Consider the following 26,235-nt stretch of genomic DNA (forward strand, 5'->3'; position numbering starts at 1 on the left):
GTCGCTCTGCGGAAGGGCGTTGGTTGCAGTCTGTGCGGAGGCCGGAGACCCTGGGCAGAGCAGAGAGAGGGATGGGATGGGATGGTAGAGAGGAGAAGCACGCAGACCAACAAGGCCAATGGTACCGGATGACAGCAGCTTTGGATCAGACGCAACAAGAGACGTGCGCCTCTAAATGTTTGGACAGACGCAGAGTGCCACGGGAAGAAACAGTCAATGGCTGCCCGGCGCTGCAGCAGCTCCACGATGCAAAGGCGAGTGGCCGGCTGATAACGTGACGGCCCCCAGCGTCATCAACCCAAGTCGCCGCCATCCGCCACCCTACCTTCTGCCTCTTGTCCCCGACCACGCACCCTCTTGGGGACCCTGACTTTCCGCAAACCATCCATATATACATCCACCACCCGCTATCGCCCCCACTGTTCTCTCGCTCCCTCCCATCTTCGGTCCTTCATTTTTCCCCGGTCCTTCACTAACGTCATCATCGTCGTCTTCGTCGTCGCTGGTGCTGGTGCTGGTGCTGTTGCGCTATCGTGAGCCCTTAGCTGGGAGTCATGTCTAGCAACCCACCCGCCCCGTCCTCGTCCAAGGCCTCTGCATCCACTGGACCCGTCTCTCCCGCCCAGAACCAGGCCCCCTCCATCAGCACCAGTAGCTTCTTTGCGCAGCCGCGGGGCAGCGGAACGTCGGCGCGGTCCTCGCCCACGCCTCGCAACAGCCAGCAGCAGAAGAAGCAGCACAAAGGCTCCAAGCGCTTCCGCCAGACGGATGAGGATGCCATTGCTGAATCACTCGCCATGCGCCCCTTCAGCAACAGGAAGGGCCAAACGTCCATCACCCACCTCATGAACTTTAGCCTTCCCCCACGCCCGTCCAACCACCACCAGTCGCACGGCTACGGAAGGAACTACCGGCGCAATCCCACATGGGGCCTCGGGTCTGGTTACCACGCCGTCGACAAAGCCCGGTAAGTGCTCTTCTCATCCCGACCTACCTTCGCTAACCCACCCGAGATATGTGCACGCCAACTACCGCTTCATCGTCGATCCTCGCGGCGACTATCGCGCTCAGAGCGTTGATGCCGATATCCACCTGGACTGGAATAATGTCCTGCAAATATTGGCATCCGAAATCTCCCAGGAAGCGTCTTGTCCCATCTGCCTCGGGATGCCAGTAGCCCCGAGGATGGCCAGATGCGGTCACATCTTCTGTCTCCCCTGCCTCATCCGCTACATGCATTCTGAAGACGACGGAAAAGCACCAGAGAAGAAGGCGCGATCTAAAAAATGCCCACTATGCTTCGACACCATCTATGCCTCCGAAACACGACCTGTCCGCTGGTACACTGGGCAAGAGGGCGAGGCTCCACGAGAGGGAGGCGATGTTGTCCTGCGCTTGGTGGTGAGGTCAGCTGGAAGTACATTAGCCATGCCACGCGACGGCGCCGATGCTCTGCCTAAGGACCAGGACATACCCTGGTGCCATGCGGCAGAGGTAACAGACTATGCTCGTGTCATGCGAGGTGGGGAGGACTACATGCTCGAACAGTTGGATCAGGAAATCGTTAAACTCGAGCAGCAGGGCAAAGAAGACGAGGTCATGTTTGCTGAAGACAGCATGGAATGGACAAAGAAGGCAATACGAAACATTCGAGAGCTCAAGGAGAAATTCAAGGGCATCGGAAACCCTCCTGAAGAGCCTGTCAAGCCTACAGAACCCAAGACGAAAAGAGCTCCAATTGTCTTTGATGACGAGGGAGCCGCACCAGACATGTATCACATCCAGAACGCTTCCAAGTCTGGCCAAGATTACACACCACCGCAACCCGCACCCGAATCTTCGAGTACCAAAGATCGGGCCATGTCTGTTTCGTCGCATTCATCTGCCACCAGTCATAGCATGTCTTTGACTCTCGCTGAGCTGCGTAACCGACAACACCATGAGCACCACAAAACGCCATCCGAGTATTTCTTCTACCAAGCGCTACTTCATTATTATCTGTCACCATTAGACATTCGCATTTTAAAGGCCGCCTTTGGTAATTTTGCTTCTTTCCCGTCAACAATTCTACCGCGAGTGGAGCACGTCTCTACCGGCCATGTTGTAGACGATGAACTACGGAAACGTACAAAATATCTAGCACATTTGCCATATGGCTGCGAGGTTGGATTTCTCGAGTGCGACTGGACGGATACTGTTGCCCCTGAGATTCTGGAGCGATTCCGACCAGAAATCGAGAGGCGACGTAAGAAGCATACCGAGAAGGAGACAAAGGAGGAGAAGGCACGGCAACGCGCGGAGAAGGCTGAGTATGCCGAGTTCACGTCAGCACGCAGAAGACGGCCAAGCATCACGGAGAGGTTTTCTGCGGATGACTTCCAGCCTCTGGCATCTGGAAGTGCAACAGACGCACAGCCCGCTGCAGACGGTGACCATACTTCGACATCACCGCCCTGGCCGGCACGACGTGGTGATGGCTTCGCCTCATTGGCCTCTCCCTCTACCAGTCCGTCGGCTCCTCGAACTGTGTGGGGCACTGCAGTCGTTGCGGGGACATCTCCCGTGCTAGCCCCACACGACCATGCGGATGGTGACGACGGGTGGCTGCAAGGCTGGGAGAAGGATCTGCTTGGGGAGGAGGACATGATTGCCCAGGCACAGGCCCTGTCGTTGGCTGAGGGCGAAGAAGCGCCCAAGAAGGGCGGTGGTAAGAAGAAGAAGGGCAAGAAGATTACACTTATGAGCACAAATGTAAGGAGGGGCGCATGAGATAGTTTATTTCGTCAGCATCACTGAGTAGCATGGCGCGAAAGGGAGCAATGAAAGTTTACTGCCAATCTTGAACTAATGTTACCCATGAAATGATGAATGCCAGTAGGTGACTTTTGTTTACGCAACCATACATGTCGACTATTAGATCAAGCAAGCACCACAGGCAGCTGAACCTCCCATTTTGATGGGCGGTCTTGAATCTTTCACCTGTGCCACCCTTCGGCTGCCACCACCGCTACTGCTTCCAGGCCCCGCATTCCCTCGACCATGCATCCTGCCCTGGTAGCTTTGTCGCGATGGGGCCACGGGCGCAGGCCTATTATACGAGCTGCTACCCGGCGCGCGATATGGTGATCCTCGTGCAGCGGCCCAGGTGTCGAGGGAGAAGAGGGTGGTAAAGTACAGGGCGAAGAAGACGATGAGTGCGTTGGTTGTGCGCGACAAGAAGGACCTGGACAATTGGTCAGTAGAGTAGTGGCACTATCAGAGATGGTAGGCGTACTTTGGAGCTTCCATTTTTGCTAGAGGCGAGAGAGAGAGAGAAACAGTAGTAAGGTAAAGGTGATGTTCGTTGCCTAGAGCGGCAGGGTGCCTCAATGTTGAGCAGGGATGTGGTGGGTGGATCGGCGCGGATCGCGCTAATGCAGGACCAGACAGCTTCGTCTGTTTTTATTCTCCAACTTTTAACTTGCACTTGCCATTACACAACTAGCAGCACAAGTATTACCTGAAAACTATCACTAGTCAATCTTCTAGAGAAGCGAGTAGAAGAAACAACAATTTATCAAACAGCGCCAGCATGGGTAACGACCACGATATGATTGTGGTCGACAGCAAGTCGCGCTCGAAAAATGCAAAATCTAACGAGAAAGAAAATGGAAAGGTAGTGTGAAAGTAAGTTCAGCATTAATTTGAGACTGACACGATGGCAGAAGCGAAAGACACCCGGCGACAAGGATAGCCCTATGAAGAAGAGAAAGGGTGATGTCCAAGAAAAAAATGTTGAAGATATCGACACGTCAAGACCAACTGCCGTTTTCAATCCTACCAAGGGCCGCAACTGGACGGTGACAATTGCTCTTCCCGGCAGCTGGACTCTGAATGCAAAGAAGCCCGATCACAAAACCATCCAGGTTGGACGCATTGCGCGCGCAGCAGCCATCTACTGTGTCGACGAAATCGTGGTTTATGACGACGACCCAAGTAACATTGACCACAACGTAGTCGAGCAAAAGTATATTCGTAAAGGTCGCACGAAACAGCAGGTTCTAGACTCCATTTCCGAACAAGACGAAGCATGGCAGAATCCTGATCAGTTCCTGTACCATTTGTTGGCTTTTGCAGAGTGCCCACCACATCTGAGGTATGACCGAGAGGATCCGCGGTTGAGCATCTTCAAGGAACATCAAAACCTCAAGTGGGTGGGTAATCTCCCCAGCATGGACATGCCTCATCATTTAAGAAGCCACGAGTGGTGTCAGTACCGCGAGGGTGTTTTTCTAGGCTCTGCACCGCCCCCAGGCGGCAGCAAGTCCAAGAAGGTAGCACGAGAAGACTACGCATACGTCAAGTGCGGTCTGCCTTACCCAATCCGCGTACCCATACCCAAAGAGGCGCCTGTGGAGCAAGGAATGCGCACCACTGTAAGGTTTGCTAATCAAGAAGCGCCGAGGGGTTGGCCTAATCTCTCACAACAAGACTGTGACAGTCTAGAAGCTACGGCGTGTGCTGCCAGTTTACCGCGTGAGGAAGGCGGTTACTATTGGGGTTACAATGTAAGACGCGCTGCCTCGCTCGGTGCAGTCTTCTCCGAGTGCGAATACCCTGGTGGCTACGACATGTCGATTGGTACCTCCGAGCGCGGACAGTCGGTGTATTCATTTCTCTCAAATACCGGTGGAGTTTCCCCGGGTGACATGTCTAGCTCCACCGTCTCTGGGGCTCCGGAATCCTTCAACCACCTACTCATCGTATTCGGCGGTCAAGCGGGCATAGAACCAGCGGTCGCCAGTGATCCGGAACTGACTAGTAAAGGACTAGACAAATCTACAGCACACCAGTTGTTCGACGTGTGGGTGAATCTAGTACCACGACAGGGCAGCAGGACCATCCGGACAGAGGAAGCTGTTATCATTGGGCTTGGTGCGCTCAAACCTTGGATTGACACTTTGTACGTATGAGTGGGCAGTGTAGGGAAAGGGGCCGATAAGACATGACTTGCTTCGGACTGTGAACACATCACTTGCACTGAATAGTCATGGTGAATTCAAATATGGAAAGAAGTACGCAAATTAAGGTGCTGCGTAACATGGAGTGATACGTTATAAATGGCAAAAAAACGAAGAAATCTCGTAACTCGACGAGCTACACGCAATCCCAATCATGAAGCGGTATGTGATCGCAATTGATAAGTTGGAAATTTTCAACCAACGCAAAGGCGTGGTAAACGGCCATTCTAACTGTACCAAGGGATCAAAAATTTGTGCAGAGAGATGCCATAAGCTGCCGGGCATGGCACGTCATGTTTCTAGAAGAGGGCAAGGGTCGGCGAGTCGTGTACTGCCCATTGGCCCAGGAGGGCGTATCCTACTGTATGCCAGACAAACGCCCAGTCTTTTCCAAGTCCTCCGCATCCTACACAGCATCACTAGCATTGAGTGAATTATTCCGTCTTCTTCTTTTCTTATCGGGCGTCTATTAGCGTGAACGACTTAGGCCTATCAAGGAATCGGGCGCATGACGACACATGAGAAATTCCAACCCCGCTAATTTGAATACGAGGAGGCTCTTATTCACACCGACGTCTGACATCGACGAGAAAATACGCTAGTCGCGTACTTGGGCTAGTTGTGTGCGCGCCCACTATTGTCGCGCCTAGTTATCAACCTTAAGGCCGTAAGGGCTAACGCAGGTCTGGATAATATGTTCAGTTCTATAGGCGGAATTACTGCATAGGACACTACTACTAGTAGCAGGAATTCCCACAGAAAATAAGCACAAGGGAAGATCAGGACGGTGAAAATGTCAAAGTCGAGCAAATACTTAGTCATGTCGTTGAAGGTTGAACCGCTCATGCCGTTTGTTCGCTCCGATTTACGTATTATCAGCCGCTGCGTCTCGGTGGTATGATCCTATTCTTTCCTTTTCTGGGCTTTTACCCGTTTTGGCTTCTGTTGTACGCGCAACAAGTGCAGAATAGATGTGGTGATCGCAATTTGCCGCAGTTCCATGTATATGAAGTGCGGTGGGTGGGGGTGGGAATACCCGCAAACGTTCCAACGGGCACACTAGAACGCATGGCAACACCCGAATTTGATGAGTGTGTGTACTTCCCTACTATTTACGTAGGGCTTCTGCAGCGGCTCTCGAATGTGCCGGCTGATGGTGCCAGGATCCCCTTCCTGGTAGTCATACCTGAAACTGGTGGCAGCTATGGATAGCACAACCTACCTACCTTATCGGTCCGTTTGAGTTGGGTTGAGAACCTGCCGACTGCCCACCGCCATGGTTCTGTGAAGGGGGAAGGGGGGAAACAAGGGGGAGACCTGGTTCCACGCTCTCTCTAACACACCATGGCGGAAAGCCTGTTCTCCGCATAACACTCCGCCTTGCGTTCTCTACCCTTATCGCTATCTCTCGCTCCCCGTTGGCCTGTGCACATCCAATCACCGCTCATGTTAGCTGCAACGTGCCTTGCTGACTGCTTGCGCAATCAAAAAAGAAGCGCCACCACGATCGATCTACCTAAGTAAGTAATGCATATGTGCGGCAACCCGACACTTCGGGTCCGCTTTTTTTAACAACACAGGTACCCGGGGTCAAGACAACGCAACCATGCCCACCTGTCCATCCCTACTGTGTAGACCTATATCACGTTCCTAATAATCCCGCTAGGCACTTAGGACATGGTTCTCCACAGTAGGTGCACACGAGAACAGGACCGTTTTGTTTCTCACGCATCTTGGCCGATTGCCCGACACACCATGAACTTACTACTTCTTACTCAACCACGTGGGCGGAGTGACATGTTCCATGTAGATAACTCGGTTTGCCAAGGATGACACTGCAGCTGGGGAAATACGAGTGCTCAGACGGGGTAGGCCGTACTGTCATCGCCGTGCTCGGCCCCAGGTCGTGGTAGCTTGAGCGCCGTCTTATCTCGACCACTAGTGTCCGGGCAGCGCCTGTGTATCGTAAGTTGGGTGATGTATACGTGAGATTGAAGGAGGGGCATGCAGGCAGATGATCTGAAGGTTGGGGACTTGATGAAGAAGATGGGCCGTTATACCGAGTCTCGAACAGGCTGCGGACAGATTGTGGCTTCGACATGGAGGAGACAGAATTCCGAGACTGTTGCTTGTTCCGAGTCTGATGGTTCATCGCATTTTTTACACTATGTGTACACTTTCCTGAGTACTACTAAGTACTAGAAGTTCTTATAGTTCATCGTGATAATGTGAAACCCTTGATAATAACAGTGGTGTTATAGTTAGCTAGCCTTGGACATGAATGCTCTTTTATGTTTATTATGATTTCTCTCTATTATTACAAGCCTTGTTGCATAGTCGTGGTTCTTCTAAGGTAGTCACTCTCCTAGATACATGATGAAATCCAACCTCACTATTAAAACCTTAGAGTAATCAACACTGATTGAGAGGAGTGCAAGTGATTTTCCCGTGACAATAGACAAATAAGTGCAAGAGCAAACCCAAGTAGGGATATGTAGGGCTGAGACCTTAATGGCACAATGAAGCAGCATAGTCTTTCTAAAAAGAGTGTGAATCATATCCAAAGAGTGGTCACCAAAATTCAGTAAAGTAAGGTGTTGTAATAGTAAACTCCATTGATCCTAAAGATGACCTCGTTTGATGCCACAAACTATATACATTCATAGACCCATACCGTATTTCGTAGAACAAAACTCATTGATCCAGACAGTCTTCCTTTGTGAGTGTTGCAAGCTATGTATCAGCATAGGCTCGGCATTTAGAGGGTTCCTTCTCCCTGGCATCTGGGCATAGGGAAGCTGTCCTGGAAGCATGCCGCAAAGTAACCATCGACCCAGGACATGTCCTGGTACATCTTGGACTGGAACGAGTCCGCTTGCCATGTTTTCACAGAGCCGGTATCTCCCATTTTGCCACTCCAGACGCTACCAGTGAAGCGCGTGGTGAGAGGTCGGAAGACCCAGGCACCGTACTTGCCCTCTGGCACATCGGTGAAGAAGGTCTGGGTCAGACTGTTGGTAGTCTCCCATGTTCGGATGACACTCATCGATGTGCTGAGGAAGTCTTTGACAAGTGTAATATCGACACCGGCGGAAACGGCAACGCTGTTACTAATACTGTAGCCAGCTGCTACGCTGATCTTTGTGCCAATTCCACCTTTCACGACCTGGCTGACTTGGACATCCCAGCCAGTGAACGTGGTCGTCTTTCCAGGGATAACGATCGAGATGTCCCGTTTCGACAAAGGACTCCTGGTCAAGTTTGCAAGTTCTGGGCCAGTGTAGGTGATGAAGTTGGGATCGAACTGGTTTGGCATTCCAACTGGATATTTGTCGAGGGGGAATCGCTCATCAAACTCTGAGCGCTTCATGACTTGGATGCGACCGTTACCATGGAGGATAATGTCGTCCGCTGCAACAGCAAGGGGGGCAGGCTGAGCATCAGGAGCTGCAGCAGGAGCAGCGGCTGCCAGTGTGGCGCCGGCTGCGAGGGTAAGGAGTTGAGTGAAATGCATTGTGAAGATTGATAGTCAATAGCCGATATGTTGGCCTGCTGAAGAAGGACAGAGATGGAAAGTACGAGTGTAGATGCTCTATGGAACCTCTAAATTTGGGCCGGATGCTTCAAAACTTTATAGTATCATGAACTTGAGATGGTTATCTTAGACGTGGAAAACTACAGGGAGCAGCATTGGATCTGGTTAACTCGTCTGAGTACTGATCTGCAAGGAAACCTGATTCGTGCAGATAGACAAATCTCAGTATCCGGAGCTGTCATTTCGTGATGAATTCTGGTGACAGGGGTTCTTGTGATGCAAGGACCAGGTCACTATGCGGAGCATGCTCGGTGAATTACTGTTTCGCCTTGCAGGAACAGATTATCTAGGCAACCAATTTTCCCGAACACTGCCGATTGGATCCTCATCCAAACACGAGCTCAACGTTCGGCCCGAAGCGCATGAAGCACGCTTGCGTGCCAGCCACTCAGTGCCCTGTGCATGAAAGGGCTACCAACTGTCATGGTTTCCGACTAAGAATACTACCCTATGGCACCAGTTCGGAAAAACTTCATCCTAATGGATGACCTTGATCACTGTCCTTGGCAGGATCCCGGAAGGATTGTCGTTGTAATGCCTCGCGGCCATTCCAGGGGTGGGAATGTTAGTCACAATCATACCGAGATGGTCAGTGGGGAACTGGGGGTCGTGAATCATGTCTACACAGCGATAACAGCGGATAGAACTAGAGATTCATCATAGCAAGCGTTTCTACTTATTTACCATACGTCCGCACTTTACTTGTGAGCATCACCAACCCCATACACACATAGCTCTCGCATAAATACTTTTATTTCCTACCCGTCCAAGTTCTTCAAGGACAATCATCTCTTCGGTTATCCGCAATCATGAAGTTCTCCATCACTCTACCAGTCATCGCTGCCATCCTGAATGTCGCTTCAGCAGACCTCCACTACGGTGGCATTTGTGCTGACTGGCCCAATGGTGCAGCAACCTACAACCAAGGCGCCACACAAAAGGCCTGCGACTCGTACTTCAGGCGAAATACTGGCAACGAAAAATGGGACAAGTGTCCTGACTGCAAGATGGTAAGAAACAGAAACGAAAGGAAGACATGAGTTTGTATAACTAACACACCATACAGGCAGACAAGGGTGGCATTTCCATCTGCACCTCCTATGACTGGCACATGGGCGGTGATGAGTGGGAATACTACTGCAAGATGCACGGTGCCGGTGGCGCTATCGCTTCTTAAGTCAGATAATCAGGGACGACTAAGGGATTGGATCGATTTTGCACCATCAACATACCGGAGGGTAGATCGAATTGCTTGAGGAGAGTCAAAGATCGGTTAAGGATTTAGCTCATGACGTCCTTATCAACCGACATAACGAACGAGGATGGTTGCTCCCATCTATGAACCATCTATGACAGGTTTACTGCTAGTTGAGCATTGATAAGTTGTATATATGTACGCTTCGAATATCATCATTATTATACCCAAATATCTCTTTCAGAAGCCATGGCTAGGGTTAAGTATCGAGCTGTGAGGTTTGTATGAACAAGCGAGATAATCACCTCTCAAAATGCTGGTAGCTACTAGGCCTTTTTATCTGTGATGTGTTGAGTACTCTCATTCTCTGAAATCTCTTGACATGTAGAGAAAATACATCGTATGGAGATCACACGACGTACTGTAGATAAACTCTACCTCTAATAGCTTACATTATTGAACCTCAAATGGGAGCTCCATAGTTAGTAAAAGATAGCGAGAAAAGCAATAACGCTTTTCTTTATGCTGAATGCAATTTTTTATTGTCTATACGAAGGAAGAATGGGGTTTCTTGAAACCGCTATGAGCTACTACGATGATATTCTCTCTTCACTAAAGGCCCGCAGTAAGCACTGGATTTTCGAGACCTTGTGTCGAGCAACGGGATGATCCCGACCTCACTGTGCTGCTCGGGTGCATTAGCAAACATTAAAGTACTACCTCCTTTTTGAATTCTCCACTGTAGCGGTAGGATAATTGTTCAATCTACTGTGTAAAAGCCTAGCGAGAAAATAGGGGGAGAGTGATAATTATAGAACTCGTAACTACGGCAATCCAGGAACATGAAACATACTTGTGGAGAAATGTTGTGCATCGCTTTCGTCATCACAACAGCACAAACATCATCCCAGCACGGTTCAATTAGCTCATGTAACTCAACTAACCGCCTCATTGCATGGCTTCATTTCCACACTGGAATTGCTACTATGCATGTCGGGTAATCATCACGTGATGTTGGGGATAAAGCCAAGATGACGTAAGATATGCAAGGGTAAAGGAAAGCAACAAATGGAATAACAGAACCAAGTGAAACAGGCGCAAGCGCGCGTATGATCAATTAGCGCCGGCTCGGCTCGGTTTGTCTCTAGAGAGGTGGGTTCTTGTCAGTGGTTAAGAATGACTCGAGGTATATCATACGATTAGCATTCGGTAAGCTGAAGGGCAGTCGATGCATCGAATACATAGATATCGTTTGACTCGAATAGCTATGGACTAGTTTCTTTGGTCACAACCTTGATTTTGTCCTTATGTAGTTCTTCTTTTACCTTTCTTCTTATATCTTGCTTTGATGAACCATGTAGAAGGAGAATATCAATGCATTTGCAACCTTCCGACTCGTTTCGCTGTCACCAGTTTAAAGTAATGTCAGAAAAGGTAGAAGAATCCATGGATAGAACTGGGCTAGGAATTCTTGCTAAACCCAACATCACTTTACAAGGAACAGTCCAATGAAATAGCATCATCATTTCCTTGTTAAGAAAGGAAGCTTGTCTCCACCTGTCATCGCACTCCCATTCATCGTCTTCGCTGCCATGCTCAATGACTTGGTCGTCTTCATCATCGTCTTCGTCAAGGTTATCTTCAGAACCTCAGGATTTCTAGGCAAACGATTACGGTTTTGGTGAAATTTGGCAACAGGTAGTTGAAATAGCATGTGTTTACTCTCTTTAACAATAATGTGTTCACTAGGAGACGATTTCGATATTGTCACTACGTGAATACTAGGAACACCAGGAGTCCGTGAACAACAAGGACGACCGAAAAACGCGCATATCGCGCAACACCTGTTGTTGCAATTGTCTCAGTGTTGCGATCTTAGTATTCTTGACAATGGATTCAGGCTAGATTTATCAACTCTCATCACTTTAACGTCAACCATCATGTCTCTTGAAGTCATATTTATTACGTAAGGCACGTAAATACTGCCAAAAGAAATCCGTTTGACGGTGCCTGATAAGTGGTTTTGGGGAAAAGAGCGAGTTTGATACGTATATATACATGAAGGGAACTAGATACATGAAATCGAGTAGCTGACTGTGTAGAAACGAAAGTATACCATCGTCTGCCACAAAATATCCAGTCCCTGCCTGTATCTTCTGTGACCAAGCGACCGACCCATCGACCAAAACATCCATACTGCGTTATACTGACAACACAGACTTAATCTACCTAAGCAAGACCGACAGCCTGGATAGCGAACGTGGCTGCAGCCTCAGCACTGCTACCGTAGCTGATGTGGCTACCGGTGGCACCACCATCTCCACCGCCGCCGCAGATCTGGTCAGCAGTGCCACAGAACTGCTTTACTTTGTCTGTGGGAAGTTTGCCAACGGCCGTGCGCTTCAATGGGTCTCCGAAAAGAACTGCGCCGCTAACATCCTCGGCCGAAAGGCCCTTGCTGAACGCATTGTGGACTACCATGGCACCCTGTGAGTAGCCAGAAACAATGACCTTGGTATTGGGGCACAGAGACTTGGCTTGCTTAACAAGTGCCGCCATCTTCTCACCACCATCGCCACCAAGGTTGACGTTGCCAGCGGCAGAAGCGGGATAGTCGACACCCTGGACAGTAACGCGGTCGGCACCGAGCTTGCTACGGATAGCCTTGAACATGGGTGGCCCGGAGACAGTGCCTACGTTGCCCATCTCGCCTGTTCCACGAGCAAAGATGATTGTCATGTCTGTGCAGCAGTTCTTGTCAACGATGCCGTTTTCGGATCCTCCGAGAAGGCCGGAAGAAGCCTGCTGCGGTTTGCAGTTTCCTCCAGTGCCTCCAGATCCACCAGTGCTGTTTCCTCCAGGGGTGGCTGGAGTCGCTGGAGTCGCTGGAGTTGCTGGTGTCTCGGTATCGGGGGAAGCGGGTGGTGTAGTTTCATCACTGCCAGCACTAGTGCCTCCACCAAGGCCTCCAGTCAATCCGCTGAGCCAGTCCATCCACGAGGAACCACCAGTGCCAATGCTAGTGTCGCTAGCAGCAGCTTTGCGTGAAGATCCAATCCCTCCGAGACTTGGCAGGCTTGAACCTCCACCGAGGCTAGGGAAGCCTGAACCTCCACCTAGACTGGGCAGGCTAGTAGGCAGAGTGAGGCCTCCTCCAAGACCAGATCCACCACCCAGTCCCGGGAAACCAGAACCTCCTCCTAGACTAGGAAAGCCAGTAGGTCGAGGAAAACCTCCTCCGAGACCTCCTCCGAGACCAGGAAAGCCAGAACCTCCTCCAAGGCTTGGGAGTTTGGTAGGAAGGGTCAAACCACCCCCAAGACCAGGTAGACCAGAGCCTCCTCCAAGCCCAGGGAGACCAGAACCCCCACCAAGGCTAGGCAGACTTGATCCTCCGCCTATACCTGGAAAGAGTCCACCGAGTCCAGAGCCACTGCCGGTGCCGGTGCCAGCACCAGTATCAGAGCCCGCGCCAGGCTCAGTGGTAGAAGGCAACTTTTGAGGATACGGATACGCAGCCGCGACACTCGCAAGCGCCAAAACGTGACCAGCGTGATACTTCATATTGAACCGAGTTTATCCCAAAGATGGTCTGAAATCTCGAAATGGCAAAAAAGAGTTCTCTGCTTGTGAAAGATAGAAGGGCTATCCCGATGAACGAACGACAAAAAGGCTTGTAGAGAAAGCAAAAGATGGTGGAGGTGTGCACTGCACGAGAGAAACAGGGCAGAGAAGTGAATGTAGGATCGAAAGTCGATGCCTTCTCTAGCACTGGGGGCTACACCACTACCCTTCTTATACCCACGACGTGGCGAGAGATACAGTATGTACATACGCATGTGCCGAGGACCGACTGTTCCGATGACAGATCATTTGCTGGTACGATTTTTTTTGAAACATTCGTTTTCTCTGTGGAGAAAAGAAAAAGGTGATGAAGGGAATGTGCGGAGTACTACACACCACGTCGGCACTTGCTGCAGGGCTTCACTACCTGATATTTGGCATGGGATGTGGTAGCTGTTGTCCCCGCGGATCGACACATCTTCGCTAGGCTTTGTGTATACGACCGGGTTTGCCGTTGATCTTCATGTTTCACATATCATGACATGGGACTTGATAGGCACACTGAAAGGCACTGGGCCTGCGGACTAGTGTTGCCGTTATGTTAGCGGTGGGCGTATCACCAATCATTATGGTATAGTTTGTTTCGCGGGCCGCGGGCTAGCGACTATCATCTCATCATGGATATTGCAAGGACTACTTTGTCGTCCGAGAAAATGTGATTCGTTACATGCAGTATGCATACAATAGAGAGTCTTGCCGGAGAATTAAAGAATCGTAATATACCTTCAAAATTTGCGACATAAATATCGTCCATGACAGGCACGACTAGATTCTATGCGTGGTATAAAACCCACGATTCATCGGTTCCTCGATCCACAGCAGCCAAGCTGTTTTCCTCTTTGATATTCGTTTTCTGGAGGATGCTGTTTGAGAAAGTACATGGGAAGTATGAAACGGCATCATGCACCAAGCAACCAACTCCCTGACATGATCAATGTGCAAATTAGCTAGGGATCTAGCGACCCTGTGGCGTAGGGCTACTAGTGCTTCCCATGTCGGCCATGCGACATGCCTCGGCATTCCTCATGTACATCGTTTCATAATGCTTCTGGTGCAACATCATCTCTCAACTATTTAGTGCTGGTGGCCTTCTCTCAATGGAAATAACACGCTGCGATACCTGTACACCAACCGATGAGGTCAGAGTTCACGTCGTCCATGCGCCACTCCAAAAAAAACGCACCATCACGACGTTCGAGCTCGCATTGCAGCCGCGACTTCTTCGGTCGCGTTATACCCGTACAGCCAAGGTTGCACCTCGGGGCATGTCCAGCGACTCGGGAATGCACCTTCTGGACTTTTGCCTAGTTGCCCAAGCATTGTGGCGTCACGAATTGCTTGTTCTGGTCCATCACGTAGATGAAAGTCTTTTCGCTGCTTGAATGTTTCCCGCGCAATACTTTCACTCCTTGCTTTTCGCAATTGCTGGAATAGCTGTAAAGTCTCCGGTAGTTGTGACCTTGACTTGTAGTGTTCTGGGGCGAGAAGCAAGCCCAAGACTGCGCCGTCTTCGATGGACGAGTTGGCACCCTGGGCAAGATAAGGGAGCATCGGGTGACATGAGTCGCCAATTAGTACGAGGTTATTTTGTGGGCTGACCCACGAGTCCATCTCGGCACGGTGCATCAGTTTCCACTTGTCCACTCTGTCGACACATTCAAGCAGCTGAGTTAACCTAAAACGTACGTGTCAGTGGCTTGTACAATCAATGAGGCAAGTGGGGTAGCCTACACGGGATCCCATCCCTCAAACAGCCTCCTCATCTCATCCAAATTACCCTGCGTCCTTGCCACCCCTTCTTCCAGGTCGTCGGGGACGAGCAGGACGACATTATACATGTTCCCTCCGCGGATACTGTATGCTACTGCGTGCGCATCAGGTCCCGCCCAAAATCGGCATGCGGGTGTCTGCACCATCTCCTTCAATTTGGGGTCGCCGATCTGATCAACGCTGAGGACTATACGGTACGCAAGGTCTCCAGTTGGTAAGGGAGGGTCATTGCGTCCGAGCATGGTAGACCGACAAAAGGACCAGAGCCCATCAGCTCCGACGATGAGATCAGCTTCGTAAGTTTGACCTTGGTATGATTTTACACGTGCCCTGTCGCCAGGAGCGCTGCCAAAGTCCATGCCATTCACCTTTGCATCCAGCACAACGTGCACACCTAGCTCTCTTGCTCTTCTTACCAAAGTTTGCTGTAAATCCACGCGGTGACAGTCTGAGAACGGCGCGCCATATTTCCGACGAATGTTTGTGCCGAAATTATCCTCGTGTGCGAGAGCCTCGCCTCGATAGTTGTACACTGTGAGCGTAGTGGGCTCACACACTTGATCCCCAATGGTATCATATACGGACCATTGTTGAAGCAGACGTGTCGCATTTGGTGTCAACTGGAGACCGGCGCCGACCTGACAAGATATTCAGTCACCCTGTCTGGTGCTCGGGGATGTTGCGCCCACCTCAGCAAGCTCCTTCGTGGCCTCTAACACTGTGACAGAATGACCTGAAAGTGCGCACTGTATCGCAGCTGCGAGACCCGACAGCCCTGCACCCACGATGATTACGTCTAATCGGACCGACATTTTCGATAGAGCAGAGACATGAAAGTTTGCAATCATCTTTGGAAAAGAAGCCGGAGGGGGAAGGCTTGGCAGAGCCTGTCACTGGCCCGCCCCCGCCACTCGTATGTCCCTTGCGTTCTCACTCAGTCACAGCATTTGATTGGACCAGTCCTTCCTATAGGAAATACCGGCCCTCGCAGTAGTGGCGGCCTTTGCGTCTCTTGAAGTAATTGACACAAGCAATGTTCCTACACTGGGGCTTGACATGGCTTGCCTGCGGGTAAGTTTGCGTATCCATGGCGTGTAGCCAACAGTCGGTGGGGACGATCTTGACAGTAGGATCCGCCAGGTCCATCACCTTGCAGACTATGATGTCTGTCTTGTAATGAAGTGTGAGATAGTATGAGGAGATGGAGGTATCACCATCATTTCTCAGAGAATGCAGTTCCATATCTAGCTTCTTGCCATGAAGCCCTCTTTGAAGAATAAGTAGCAATTCCAGACTCATTCTTTTCTGAAACGGTAGATATAGGGGCGGGGGTGGTAGAGGTCTTGTTTGATCATCGTCTCCATTCTGGTAGTGAACAAAATGCCGACGGTGGGAAAGTGGGTCAAAGAACGCCATCTCGGGTGAATCGCCCAGATGGGACGCAGGATACAAAGTGTTGGCAGGGCCTAAACCTCGAAGTCTCTGAAATGGCGATCTCAGCTCTGGTGCAGGTATTCGACCGTCTGCAGTGAGATCCATCGTACCAATGCGGCTATGAGGTGCCCATTCTATACTGAGGACTACAGTGCCTGGGCTGATGGAGTCGATGGATATAGTGCTCAGACGGGCTCGAGGCCAGGTTGGCTCATCTGAGGCTTTGCAGCTTATGTCATGGCTGGCATCGTGACACTCGATGTTGAAGTTATCAAGGCAGGCTTGCCAGTCTCCTCCGCGATACAGCTGCTGCCGCCGCCAGTCATCAATATGGGCTTTGATACTGGCCCAATTGATTTGAATATGCTTATATAACTTGACCGATCCCTGCTGCCCTGGGCACCGTCGTTCTGGCTGATGGCTCGAAGATTGCTGGTACTCAGAGGAAAATTCATAAACGCTATGAAGACTGTCGCAGGCGTAGCAGTGGGGCTTGCGGCGAAGCCGAGCCTGCTCTGCATCATCAGCATCCCAGGAACTTCTTGGCTCGAATTTACTGCAATCAAAGTATTGAGGGTCACAGGTGTCATTCCAACGCTTGCAGTTATGGCACCGACCATCCCGCTGTAATAGCCGCCGAAATTGGTACCTTAGAACCCTCGGGAGTGATTGGGGCTGATATACGATGGGTTTCGGATTTACCCCATAGACCAGCTTACTACCAACCTATGAAAAAAAATTCTCGAGACTATCCGGAGACATGATAGCGTAACGACATCATCAGATAAGAAGTCGAGTACACAGAGGAGGAGTTCATCTGGCAACCGGCTAGTAAGTGGACGGAAACGAATGTTATAGACCTTAGCGGATATGAGCGGGTCCATGGTGTACTGCAGGTTGTGTAAGGCGGCGAGGAGCTCTTGCGCTTGTTGATTATTCCGTTCCTTCACGTTCTTGATAAACTCACTCTCTTCATGGTTTAGGGCGACTAGGGGTGTTTGGGCTATTTGATTATCCTGTTTCTCCACGCTCTCGATGAGCTTGCGTTCTTCGCGCCACCTTTTGATCCTTCGTAGAAAAGAAAGCATTTTGAATTCTTCAACTGCATTGCGCTAAAACAGAGATTCGGATGGTTGGAGGGCAAGCGAGTGTAGGGCCAGTGGGTGTAGAGCAAGCGGACAAGTCCCGTTATCCGAGCTTTATATTTAAAACTCAGTAAACCTCTCTCTGCAAACTGTACGTGATGGCTGGACGCGAAAGATATAAGTCCCAAGGTAGCTCAGACTGAGGCGCTCTGCCGCTCCCAATCGGATTTAGGGGCAGTCAATCAAAGGACAATGAGGTATCCAGGAAGCATAAGTTGAAATGCTACTTGCGTGGTTGCTTTTGAGTCCGCTCCAAAGTTTTCATGGATTTGGGAATATCTCTTAGTCCAGGTTCTGCAGGGACTGTCGACCACGGTAAAGGTTCTTGCTGACGGTCTGCCGATGTATTAGTCGACTGGATTGATACGAAGCATCCGCGCTTGTAGATAGACTGGTTCTGGATTGAAGATCCAAGTGAGTTGTTCGATTACTTGGTGATACTCTAGATTGACGCCGTCTTGACTGCGTGGGTTAATATGAAGTTGCCCTACGTCTGAAGAACGATCTGCTTCCAATTTGGAGAACGAAGCGATTTTCAAGATAAGATGGTGATGTTGCTGGTGCTGCTGGTGCTGCTGTAACGTGTGTCGTGACGAGAAGCTTGCAGAAGAACACAATTAAGCTTCGACGGTTTGTTTACCTCGAGCTCGTGGGTTCCTGCCATTTTGCTCTGGTGGGCGTTTTCCTCACTGATCTGTTGCGGAAGGAGCTCTTCACGGATTGGCATACGGAGCTCACTGAACACTGAACAGCAACATCAGCATTGGGAGCGAGACGATAACCAAATTGATTGAAAAGGCATACGTACAGGATGCTATTTGCTAATATGTTTAGGAGATTCAATCGTCTTGTGGAAATGCAAGGACAATCAAAGCATATGTTGAAGTGGTGATTGATTCATTGGCCAGATGATGCAGTGTGAAACCGCAATCTTCAAATGCCATATTCACTATGTGCGCTTAAAGATGCAATTCAATGTGTCACTATATTCATACACTTCCCCTCCATATTGGCTGCTATCCTTTTTAATTCATCCTCTTCCTACGAGAAAACTACTCTCTAGTACTGACTAGCCGCCGCTTGGCACGCCTTGAGTTGGTCAAGATACCATCCACAGATAGTCAAGCTACCCTGGTTCTCGTCCATACACTTGCGGAAGCTCTGGACGTCGTTTGCGCAGGGACCCGACTGTACCATTTGAGCGGATCCCTGGTGCTGTGCGGCGAACTCGGTATTTTGGGGCGCGGCGTCGATAGGGGCGGAAGAACCACCGCTGAAGAGACCGCCAATTGCGTGGCCGATTGAAGATCCTACTGCGACACCACTGCAAGCATATCAGTTAAGCGTCCAAATTACAAAGTGGGGTGCCTGGCATTCGTGGCGCAAATCGATCCAAGTCAAATATGGTTGCCTGGGACTACTTACGCAGCAGTGCTAGCCATCTGTCCAAACAGACCAGGTCCTTGAGGCGTAGGAGCCTGCGCCTGCTGAACGGGCGCATGAGTGGGAGCATGCTGGGCGGGAGCCGCAGCAGTCGAGTGAGGGCGCGAGGACGCAGGCGCAGGCGCAGTGGTAGCTTGCCTGGCTGCTGGGACTTGAGGGCGGCGAGGAGGAGCGGCTCCGGAGCGTTGGCGAGGCATTTTGTTGTTCTTGTGATGTCGTTGTTATGTGTTCGGGTGTTGTGTTTGCGATACGTGGTAGAATTAGTGTTGCGATGGCAAATTGAAGATGTCAACCTCTGAGGTTCGAGAAACATCGTCGGTGTTAGCGCAGTTTAGACGGCTTGGCATGCATGCTCGTCATTGACATGTTGATTGGCTCCTAGCCTTCATGCCCCTGTAATTACGCTATTCACGTGGCTGCTATGTTTTGCTTTGCCTATAGTGTTCGGGTTAAGTATTAGAGTAGTCTAGTCTAGTCTCACGGCCGAATGCCGGAACTCATGCATTGCATTCGATAGTATGAATATTGGACCGTAGATAGAGCAGTATTTGCAACCCAGCTATCGGTTCTTGCAACAAGCTCCAAGTTCATGTTTAGCACACGTCCTCAATCTCGACGTCACCCCCAGACCTCGGTCCCAGATCAGAGTGTAATGTGCGATTAAATAGCTCCTTGAGCATCTCAAAGCAGATCCCCGACAACGCAGCATCGTAGCGACCCTTGCTAAGCTCATCTCGGATGAAAGCATCTATCGAATGGGTTAGTACGCCAAAAAGGTTCTAGCAGACATGATCATGTATACTCACGTTGCGCCCAGGCTGGTTCGTAGAAGGAAAAGGTAACGCCTGCCTCATGCAGCGCCTTTCTGATCAGGTCTCGGCCTTCTGGTGGTACGTGCGTGTCCATCTTGCCGAATATCATAACAAGCTCGCCTTTGATGTCTTTACAGCGAGCAATCGAGTCGTCTTTTTTGCCTTTTCCCAGCGTACCGCTGTGAATATCGGTTGCAAAGTAGCAAATTGCTGCAGAGACGCGTGGATCGAGAGCGCAACGGTATGCTAAGTGACCTCCTAGACACATGCCTGCAAAGATGATGAGCTACATACTTACCCCTTGTGAGAAATCAGTACTTGCCAGTAGCGCCGATTCTTCCGTTGCATGTTGACATTGCGAGTAATGTGTCTACCGAAAGAGAAGCATCCTCGTCATAAGCTTGAACAGTCTTTGTGATTTTCCATTCATTGCCCTGGTCAGTACCAGGGACATCGTAGGCAAGTGGTTCAGGTCCAGTAAACTCATGGTAGGAAGATGGCGCTGCGACAATGTAGCCTTGGGAAGCGATTTGTCGTGCAAAGCGAGCAACCGGTCCAGTCACTGCAAGAATGTCAGCATAACCCAAGCGTAACTCTTTTCTCAATGAATCAAATGACACGCACAATGAATAATCGAAATTACCTTGATAAATTTCAGAGAAGACTACGACACCAGGAAACTTTGTCTTGGGATAGTTTGGAATGGTGGGGTGGAAGATGAAGATTCCTGGAACGTCAGTTGAGTTGCCGCAACCAATGTACATAAGGACCACAAACTCATGTCACCACCTGCCTCGGTGGGCACATCTTTGTGTGTTTCCGTAATGAGCATTGTGATGGTAATTCAGCGTGGCTGTATGTGGCGTCTGCTGTCTACTCAACGCGTAGGCGTGAGAGTTTGAGAATGCCGTTGAAGTGGGGTGGTGGGGTACGTAAGTTTAGCACGGTCCATGTCGCTGAGCTAAACGGGAGAGCGTGGCTGCGGTAATCAATCAGCCTGGCAGCAAAAACGCATCTCTAAGCCAGGCATTAAGCAATGCTTATTTCCATGTGTGATGCCGCTCTTTCAAATTCAACGAAATTCCGGGGTTCCGCAGGGAAAGTCCATTGCGTCCTACATGACTAGTAGAGTTGTCCCCTGCAGAGTGCAGCAGGATGGAAGCAAGCGTTTAGGGTGCAGCACCCTCTTGGTCGACCGAAATGCCCAGATACAAACAGCCCCTATTAAACCAAAGCTATCACTTGCAATCAGCCACATTCACCACAACGCAGTTAGAAATGCTATCCTATATAAATGAATACTAGGCTTTACGTATAGATTAATATGCAAAAAGAATATATACGTTACTTACAATACGAGTGTACAGTTATACCTCATTGGTATTGCGCTTTGTTGGTGGGCGAAGTTTTCATCTGAATAGTTTGGTTGACTAAGAGCCGTACCCCACGAACGATTCTACTCAAGTCGAGTCATTCTTATCGTCTTGCATGGACATTATTTTAGTCCCAAACAATGGCTAAGGGGCGGACGTGGTCTGCAAACTGAAGCGAATGGGGAAGCGAGCCAGCGCGGAAGCCAATTCGATGGAAAACGGGGCCTAGGGCAGCGGGGAGACGGGGAACGAACTAGAGCGCGATCTGCGCTACTGACGCCACGGTACGTACGCCATAAATGCCAACGTATCATGCCCTACCGATGATAATAAAGTAGCTGAAGAGCTTTGTACCAACCAAAGCGCGTTCCTAGCGATAGTAAAAGTTACTATTTTTTTAGGTTTGCGATCAGGGTGCCAATCTCGAGAGCTATCGACAGTCGCTATGATTCGCTTTATTTTCATTATCTTGAGGGATTTATGGGTCTGAGCAACGCTGACGGGCTGGGCAACATACGATTGCAGACATGGTGTAGCAGTTCGGAACCTTTCACGGTGAGACTTCCGATTAGTTGATGGCATGTTCTCTAGTGTCTTGTTGGACAGCGGGAACAGATACCCTTATCGATCGAAGTTGTGGGACACTCTAGCTACTATGTATGCGATGATGCTTGTCTATACTGGTTTTGACAGTCATTATTCCCTAGCATCACCAACTGTATGGTGCGATTGTGGTGGCAGGTGGCTACACTAAAAGCCGCATGCCAAGTATATCTGACATGGGCACCCTGGATGACGAACAGACTTGACAAGGAATTTGGATTGTATTGCGTCGTAACCTACTCCATGCAATACAGCGAAGCTGCAACACAGTGCACCACAACACGGAGATCGACCAAGTGGAGGATGTAAGAAAGTTGGGTTTTATATCCACATATGTATCTTAATATAGGGAAAAAGTCATGGATAAAGATGATGCAACGTGAACTCTCAGCTTTGCAAGGGATTTTTTAGCAGCAACGCACAGGCCATGATGCCCCGTACTAAAGCTGAGCGTGCTGCGTCTAGTGGCAACCTTCATCTATTACGAGGATGTAAAGACGCCCCTAAATTTTATCCTCGGACGAGAGCCGGTCAGCTTATTTGTCGGACATGTGTCCCAAATAGCGCACATGGCTAGCTAAGTGTACATTAGACGAGTGGCTGTATCTCTGGCTAGCACTCAGAAATGGAACCGAGATGTCGTTTGCATGGCGAGTCATGGGCGCGACATACAAGGTCTCGAAGAGCCCTTGTCAGAAGGGTACCTGCCAATTTGATCTCGGGTTTCTAAGTGTCCGTATGCACCTTAAGACTGCGGGAACCCCTGTGCCTTATTGAGCCATCCGATCTAAAGTCGATTGTGTCTGCGCAACATATGCGCATGTTCAATCTGGATTGAGCATCATGGCCAACGCCCAAGATGCGGTTAGTAAAGAGACTCGAGTACGTGAAAGAAGGAAAAAACTATCAACGCTAGAAATATACAGGTCACTAATTCGGTCCAGGCTCCTATCACTCTCGCCATTGTCGCCGTCTTTACAGTTCTTTCAAGCGTCTGCGTAGCCCTTCGATTCTACACTAGGTGACCAAAATCGACCAAAGAAACCCAGAGAGTGGCAGTCTAACAAGCACGATAGGAGGGTAATACTACGATTTGTCGGGCCCGATGATTACATGATCTTGGTAGCACACACTCTGAGCCTTGCGCAGTCCGGTGTCAATTTCGCAATCGTGATAGCTGGTGGCGCAGGGCAACATATTGAGCATGTGCAAGACAAATTGCCAACCTTCAACCGGGTAATACAAAGCCGCGCTGGAGACGAGTTGCTCGATAGATTTGATGCTAACCCAACACAGTTGATGGTGGCTGTGATGGCACTCTACAACGCAGCGCAGATTGCGACCAAAATCTCGCTTCTCATCCAGTACTGCACCATTTTCCCAGGCAGATCAATGCGACTCATCTCGCAATGGGGAATTGGGCTGCTTCTTTTATGGGGGATAGCGCAGCAGTAAGTTGCAGCAGTAAGGAGACTGAACCAAGATCAATACTAACAAAGTAACTTCTTAAGGGCATTGACACCGTGCATCTGCTCGTATGAGTCGGTTACCACTCTGACGCCAGAAAACTGCGTCCCCGACGACATGTAAGCGAAGGGTGCACCTGCATGTGTACATACGACGAGGATTTTGGGCTTGTTGCTGACAGTAGGCAGACCGGTTGCACTCAATGCCGTTATCAATATGGTGACGGATTTCCTTATCCTTATCATCCCTATCAAGCCTGTGCTTGGGTTGCAAATCAACTGGGTGCGCAAGACGTACCTGCTAGTTGTTATGTGTATGGGCTTGGGGTTAGTAACATGCGTTCATGCGTAGCTGTAGAGAGGTGTTAACAAACCGTAGTGTATGCATTATCTCCGCCGTACGGCTCGACATGTTGGTTGGAAGTAAGCACAACTGGAGAGACATAACGTGGAAAATAGCAACCATCGCATACTTTTCAACAATAGAAACAAGCCTGGGGATAATGTGTGCCTGTATCCCGGCGCTTCGGCCACTGATGAAGAGAGTGGTGCCTAATATGATGGGATCAAGCGCAAAGGACACGACGAACGGTGCGATGCAATACGGAAGCAGAGGCACGAGGCTGGCCGAGGCAAGCGGTGCCAAAACAAAAGCTACCTTGGCAAATGGCATTTACGTACAAAAAGACGTCCAATTTCATAGCACAACAGAGCTCAGGGATGTTTCGGCTAAAGGACCGTACCCGGCCTCTGACCGATCGTCCGACGATGAGATAAGCTTGGAACGGGCCTTCCCGCCGACAATGGCGAAACCATAGCACGACTCGCTTCGGTTGTTTTGCGTTTGCAAGTCATGAGTAGTGTAGATTCTCCTCGTTGCTGTGAGGATAAATGTTAATTAGTTCAGCATGTCTCGATTGTATCAATTCCCATTGTAGTGGGACTGTGACCCAACCCTTGGAACCAACAAGCGAAGCCGTTTTAGAGGAAGCGCGGATAGACGCCAACACCAGTGCGGCCGCCGTCGCCGCCGCTACCGCCAACGATTTGGCTTTGCAACTCCAATGGCATGCAACGCTACCTTTGTTTATGCACACCATAGAGTGCTGGTGCAAGGAAGTGGCGAGGCATTTTTGGTGTTGGGCAATTGTTCTCGGGCCTGGAATAGCAGTGGGTGCAAGATAGTGTACATATACAAGTACTTGTGTAGATACATGGCTTATACTGTAAGTACGTAGTAGGTGATGGCACGTCATTGCTCGAGGCTAGGGACCAACAGCAGGAGACTTAAACTTGGACTACAAGGGGGCGGAGGGCCGGATGAGTGCACTGGGAGAGGCTTGTTCCGAGACTGACAGCTCGGCGGTGGGGCATAAAGGGCCGATGGGTCAGTTTTGGCATGACAGATGCGCGATGATGTCAGACATCACATAGTTTGTCGGGTGTGGTGGTGTTGAAGGGCATCAACGCGCGAACTACTACACAGATGACGCGACGGTTGCGGCGGCACTTTTGGCAACGGCTGTGTGTGGGTGTTGTTCTGAGCCGAGGCGGTGCGGGTCGTCGGCCAAGCATGGACTGAGGCTGGATAGGGTCTCACCGCTAATGGCGCCATTTCGGCGGTGGTTTTCAAGCTGGTTGGGATGGCGATGATGAAAGAAAAGCGGAGGCTAAGTAGATCATGGCTAATGCATCTGTGCTTTGGTCCCTTTGGTCCCTTTGGCCCGGGGATTCGGCAACCCCTATTCCCGTGCGTGTATGTGTAAGTATCCATGGATATGTATGAATACAATTGCTAGGTACGTATTTCTCATCCACTTGGATTCTGGTGCTTTTCAATCAAGCCATGGCGTTCGGAACAGGACATGTGCACACATGGTCTGCATACTCGGTCGCGCATGGCGGTGAGGGGCAGACAAAGCCGAGGCAAGCCATGGGTTGCCAGAACAGGGTGTGGGTGAAACCGTTAGGCGTTGCAATGGGCCAGTGGTGTGCACCAAGGCGGCACAGCCATTGGCGCTGGGCAGGGCAGTAGAGCAGTAGGGCAGTAGCTAGAGAGTGCGGTCACGGTGGACAGCGCGGGTGGTGTCGCAGCGGTAGGTGTACAGTAGTAGTAATGTCGAGACGAAGAGGGCATGGTGTTGAGGGGTCTGCAGGGCCGACCAGCTGTCACGTAAAGGGCAGGTGGGGGTGGGCGCCGGGCGCTGGATCCAAACAAGACGTCAGCCTCACAAAACGTGGCTTGAGCCGCTGGACGGGGACAGAGGGAGATGGAGCGGTAGGCAGAGGTACCCAATCGTCGCCTATAGACATGCGTCTCCTCTACGTATGCACACACACACACACACATATATATATATATATATCCCTCGCTACGTCGTCAGTCGCAGACCGACGCAGAAGCGGCGGGCATACTATGTCATGTCGCAGCATCTGCTCTCTGCTATCAAATCGGCTCGCAGGCACCCTGGTCGGGTAGTCCAGTCGGTGCGCTGCCTCCCTGCACGAGGGCGTGTCCTGGGTGGCTCCGCTCAGCGGAGACGCAGATGCAGACGGAGTCGAGTGGATCATCTCGCGCTGCTACTACTGCTTCCCTGCCCCTCGAGTGCAAGTCTGATATACCCCAAGCCGCGTGCTGCTCAGTTCGCCCGTCAACGTCGCAACCAACGCTGATACACATGTCTTGTTGGGCAATCCCGTCCAACACAATTAAACTTTGGCCACGATGGAAGCTGCGGGCCAGGGTCCAGCGAATCTGCACACATGGACGCGTCT

The 26,235-nt window shown here is 50.4% G+C and overlaps 12 protein-coding genes across 12 annotated transcripts; 4 read left to right on the forward strand and 8 right to left on the reverse strand.

Moving 5' to 3' along the window:
• Positions 1–554: 554 nt before the first annotated feature.
• COCSADRAFT_158944 (uncharacterized protein) lies at positions 555–2,769 on the forward strand (the record flags this gene model as incomplete). Its single annotated transcript, XM_007700282.1, has 2 exons — positions 555–967; positions 1,014–2,769. The coding sequence occupies 2 exons, from the start codon at positions 555–557 to the stop codon at positions 2,767–2,769; spliced, it is 2,169 nt and encodes a 722-aa protein (XP_007698472.1).
• A 72-nt stretch (positions 2,770–2,841) lies between these two features.
• Positions 2,842–3,345, reverse strand: COCSADRAFT_303732 (uncharacterized protein). The gene is made up of 2 exons (XM_007700283.1): positions 3,275–3,345; positions 2,842–3,223 (listed from the first exon to the last, which is right to left on the reverse strand). The coding sequence occupies exons 1-2, from the start codon at positions 3,286–3,288 to the stop codon at positions 2,914–2,916; spliced, it is 324 nt and encodes a 107-aa protein (XP_007698473.1). The 5' UTR covers positions 3,289–3,345; the 3' UTR covers positions 2,842–2,913.
• Positions 3,346–3,476: 131 nt separating this feature from the next.
• Positions 3,477–5,413, forward strand: COCSADRAFT_35351 (uncharacterized protein). The gene is made up of 3 exons (XM_007700094.1): positions 3,477–3,655; positions 3,705–5,162; positions 5,242–5,413. The coding sequence occupies exons 1-2, from the start codon at positions 3,572–3,574 to the stop codon at positions 4,950–4,952; spliced, it is 1,332 nt and encodes a 443-aa protein (XP_007698284.1). The 5' UTR covers positions 3,477–3,571; the 3' UTR covers positions 4,953–5,162; positions 5,242–5,413.
• A 163-nt stretch (positions 5,414–5,576) lies between these two features.
• Positions 5,577–5,882, reverse strand: COCSADRAFT_303742 (uncharacterized protein). The gene has a single exon (XM_007700284.1). It carries the CDS (start codon positions 5,844–5,846, stop codon positions 5,616–5,618), a length of 231 nt encoding a protein of 76 aa, XP_007698474.1. The 5' UTR covers positions 5,847–5,882; the 3' UTR covers positions 5,577–5,615.
• A 1,714-nt stretch (positions 5,883–7,596) lies between these two features.
• On the reverse strand, positions 7,597–8,608 carry COCSADRAFT_303748 (uncharacterized protein). Its single transcript, XM_007700285.1, has one exon. The coding sequence runs from the start codon at positions 8,512–8,514 to the stop codon at positions 7,759–7,761; it is 756 nt and encodes a 251-aa protein (XP_007698475.1). The 5' UTR covers positions 8,515–8,608; the 3' UTR covers positions 7,597–7,758.
• Positions 8,609–9,312: 704 nt separating this feature from the next.
• Positions 9,313–10,018, forward strand: COCSADRAFT_35352 (uncharacterized protein). Its single transcript, XM_007700095.1, has 2 exons — positions 9,313–9,605; positions 9,662–10,018. Exons 1-2 carry the CDS (start codon positions 9,405–9,407, stop codon positions 9,770–9,772), a joined length of 312 nt encoding a protein of 103 aa, XP_007698285.1. The 5' UTR covers positions 9,313–9,404; the 3' UTR covers positions 9,773–10,018.
• A 2,001-nt stretch (positions 10,019–12,019) lies between these two features.
• On the reverse strand, positions 12,020–13,354 carry COCSADRAFT_85867 (carbohydrate esterase family 5 protein; the record flags this gene model as incomplete). Its single annotated transcript, XM_007700286.1, has 3 exons — positions 12,020–12,828; positions 12,901–12,987; positions 13,225–13,354. 3 exons carry the CDS (start codon positions 13,352–13,354, stop codon positions 12,020–12,022), a joined length of 1,026 nt encoding a protein of 341 aa, XP_007698476.1.
• A 757-nt stretch (positions 13,355–14,111) lies between these two features.
• On the reverse strand, positions 14,112–16,001 carry COCSADRAFT_139035 (uncharacterized protein). Its single transcript, XM_007700287.1, has 3 exons — positions 15,874–16,001; positions 15,146–15,822; positions 14,112–15,089 (listed from the first exon to the last, which is right to left on the reverse strand). Exons 1-3 carry the CDS (start codon positions 15,994–15,996, stop codon positions 14,600–14,602), a joined length of 1,290 nt encoding a protein of 429 aa, XP_007698477.1. The 5' UTR covers positions 15,997–16,001; the 3' UTR covers positions 14,112–14,599.
• Positions 16,002–16,150: 149 nt separating this feature from the next.
• COCSADRAFT_158951 (uncharacterized protein) lies at positions 16,151–17,706 on the reverse strand (the record flags this gene model as incomplete). Its single annotated transcript, XM_007700288.1, has 2 exons — positions 16,151–17,128; positions 17,419–17,706. The coding sequence occupies 2 exons, from the start codon at positions 17,704–17,706 to the stop codon at positions 16,151–16,153; spliced, it is 1,266 nt and encodes a 421-aa protein (XP_007698478.1).
• An 822-nt stretch (positions 17,707–18,528) lies between these two features.
• Positions 18,529–19,491, reverse strand: COCSADRAFT_113847 (uncharacterized protein). The gene is made up of 2 exons (XM_007700289.1): positions 19,189–19,491; positions 18,529–19,087 (listed from the first exon to the last, which is right to left on the reverse strand). The coding sequence occupies exons 1-2, from the start codon at positions 19,401–19,403 to the stop codon at positions 18,823–18,825; spliced, it is 480 nt and encodes a 159-aa protein (XP_007698479.1). The 5' UTR covers positions 19,404–19,491; the 3' UTR covers positions 18,529–18,822.
• Positions 19,492–19,599: 108 nt separating this feature from the next.
• Positions 19,600–21,116, reverse strand: COCSADRAFT_180082 (uncharacterized protein). Its single transcript, XM_007700290.1, has 5 exons — positions 20,796–21,116; positions 20,662–20,745; positions 20,341–20,580; positions 20,013–20,288; positions 19,600–19,954 (listed from the first exon to the last, which is right to left on the reverse strand). Exons 1-5 carry the CDS (start codon positions 20,848–20,850, stop codon positions 19,800–19,802), a joined length of 810 nt encoding a protein of 269 aa, XP_007698480.1. The 5' UTR covers positions 20,851–21,116; the 3' UTR covers positions 19,600–19,799.
• A 1,510-nt stretch (positions 21,117–22,626) lies between these two features.
• Positions 22,627–24,377, forward strand: COCSADRAFT_198272 (uncharacterized protein). The gene is made up of 7 exons (XM_007700291.1): positions 22,627–22,876; positions 22,939–23,015; positions 23,071–23,230; positions 23,291–23,445; positions 23,506–23,580; positions 23,650–23,787; positions 23,840–24,377. Exons 1-7 carry the CDS (start codon positions 22,838–22,840, stop codon positions 24,276–24,278), a joined length of 1,083 nt encoding a protein of 360 aa, XP_007698481.1. The 5' UTR covers positions 22,627–22,837; the 3' UTR covers positions 24,279–24,377.
• The last annotated feature ends 1,858 nt before the right edge of the window (positions 24,378–26,235 follow it).

This window comes from Bipolaris sorokiniana (assembly GCF_000338995.1).
Source record: "Bipolaris sorokiniana ND90Pr unplaced genomic scaffold COCSAscaffold_5, whole genome shotgun sequence".
In the NCBI taxonomy this organism is placed as follows: domain Eukaryota; kingdom Fungi; phylum Ascomycota; class Dothideomycetes; order Pleosporales; family Pleosporaceae; genus Bipolaris; species Bipolaris sorokiniana.

Coding starts and splice junctions, on each gene's coding strand:
- COCSADRAFT_35351 (XM_007700094.1), top strand. CDS start 3,572: ATGGGTAACGACCACGATATGATTGTGGTCGACAGCAAGTCGCGCTCG. Junction 3,656..3,704: donor ACGAGAAAGAAAATGGAAAG/GTAGTGTGAAAG, acceptor ACACGATGGCAG/AAGCGAAAGACACCCGGCGA.
- COCSADRAFT_303742 (XM_007700284.1), bottom strand. CDS start 5,846: ATGAGCGGTTCAACCTTCAACGACATGACTAAGTATTTGCTCGACTTT.
- COCSADRAFT_303748 (XM_007700285.1), bottom strand. CDS start 8,514: ATGCATTTCACTCAACTCCTTACCCTCGCAGCCGGCGCCACACTGGCA.
- COCSADRAFT_35352 (XM_007700095.1), top strand. CDS start 9,405: ATGAAGTTCTCCATCACTCTACCAGTCATCGCTGCCATCCTGAATGTC. Junction 9,606..9,661: donor AGTGTCCTGACTGCAAGATG/GTAAGAAACAGA, acceptor CACACCATACAG/GCAGACAAGGGTGGCATTTC.
- COCSADRAFT_139035 (XM_007700287.1), bottom strand. CDS start 15,996: ATGTCGGTCCGATTAGACGTAATCATCGTGGGTGCAGGGCTGTCGGGT. Junction 15,823..15,873: donor CCACGAAGGAGCTTGCTGAG/GTGGGCGCAACA, acceptor ATATCTTGTCAG/GTCGGCGCCGGTCTCCAGTT. Junction 15,090..15,145: donor TTTGAGGGATGGGATCCCGT/GTAGGCTACCCC, acceptor CGTACGTTTTAG/GTTAACTCAGCTGCTTGAAT.
- COCSADRAFT_113847 (XM_007700289.1), bottom strand. CDS start 19,403: ATGCCTCGCCAACGCTCCGGAGCCGCTCCTCCTCGCCGCCCTCAAGTC. Junction 19,088..19,188: donor CAGATGGCTAGCACTGCTGC/GTAAGTAGTCCC, acceptor ATATGCTTGCAG/TGGTGTCGCAGTAGGATCTT.
- COCSADRAFT_180082 (XM_007700290.1), bottom strand. CDS start 20,850: ATGCTCATTACGGAAACACACAAAGATGTGCCCACCGAGGCAGGTGGT. Junction 20,581..20,661: donor CTTCTCTGAAATTTATCAAG/GTAATTTCGATT, acceptor ACATTCTTGCAG/TGACTGGACCGGTTGCTCGC. Junction 19,955..20,012: donor CGAACCAGCCTGGGCGCAAC/GTGAGTATACAT, acceptor CCCATTCGATAG/ATGCTTTCATCCGAGATGAG.
- COCSADRAFT_198272 (XM_007700291.1), top strand. CDS start 22,838: ATGGCCAACGCCCAAGATGCGGTTAGTAAAGAGACTCGA. Junction 22,877..22,938: donor CGGTTAGTAAAGAGACTCGA/GTACGTGAAAGA, acceptor AATTCGGTCCAG/GCTCCTATCACTCTCGCCAT. Junction 23,581..23,649: donor AACTGCGTCCCCGACGACAT/GTAAGCGAAGGG, acceptor GACAGTAGGCAG/ACCGGTTGCACTCAATGCCG.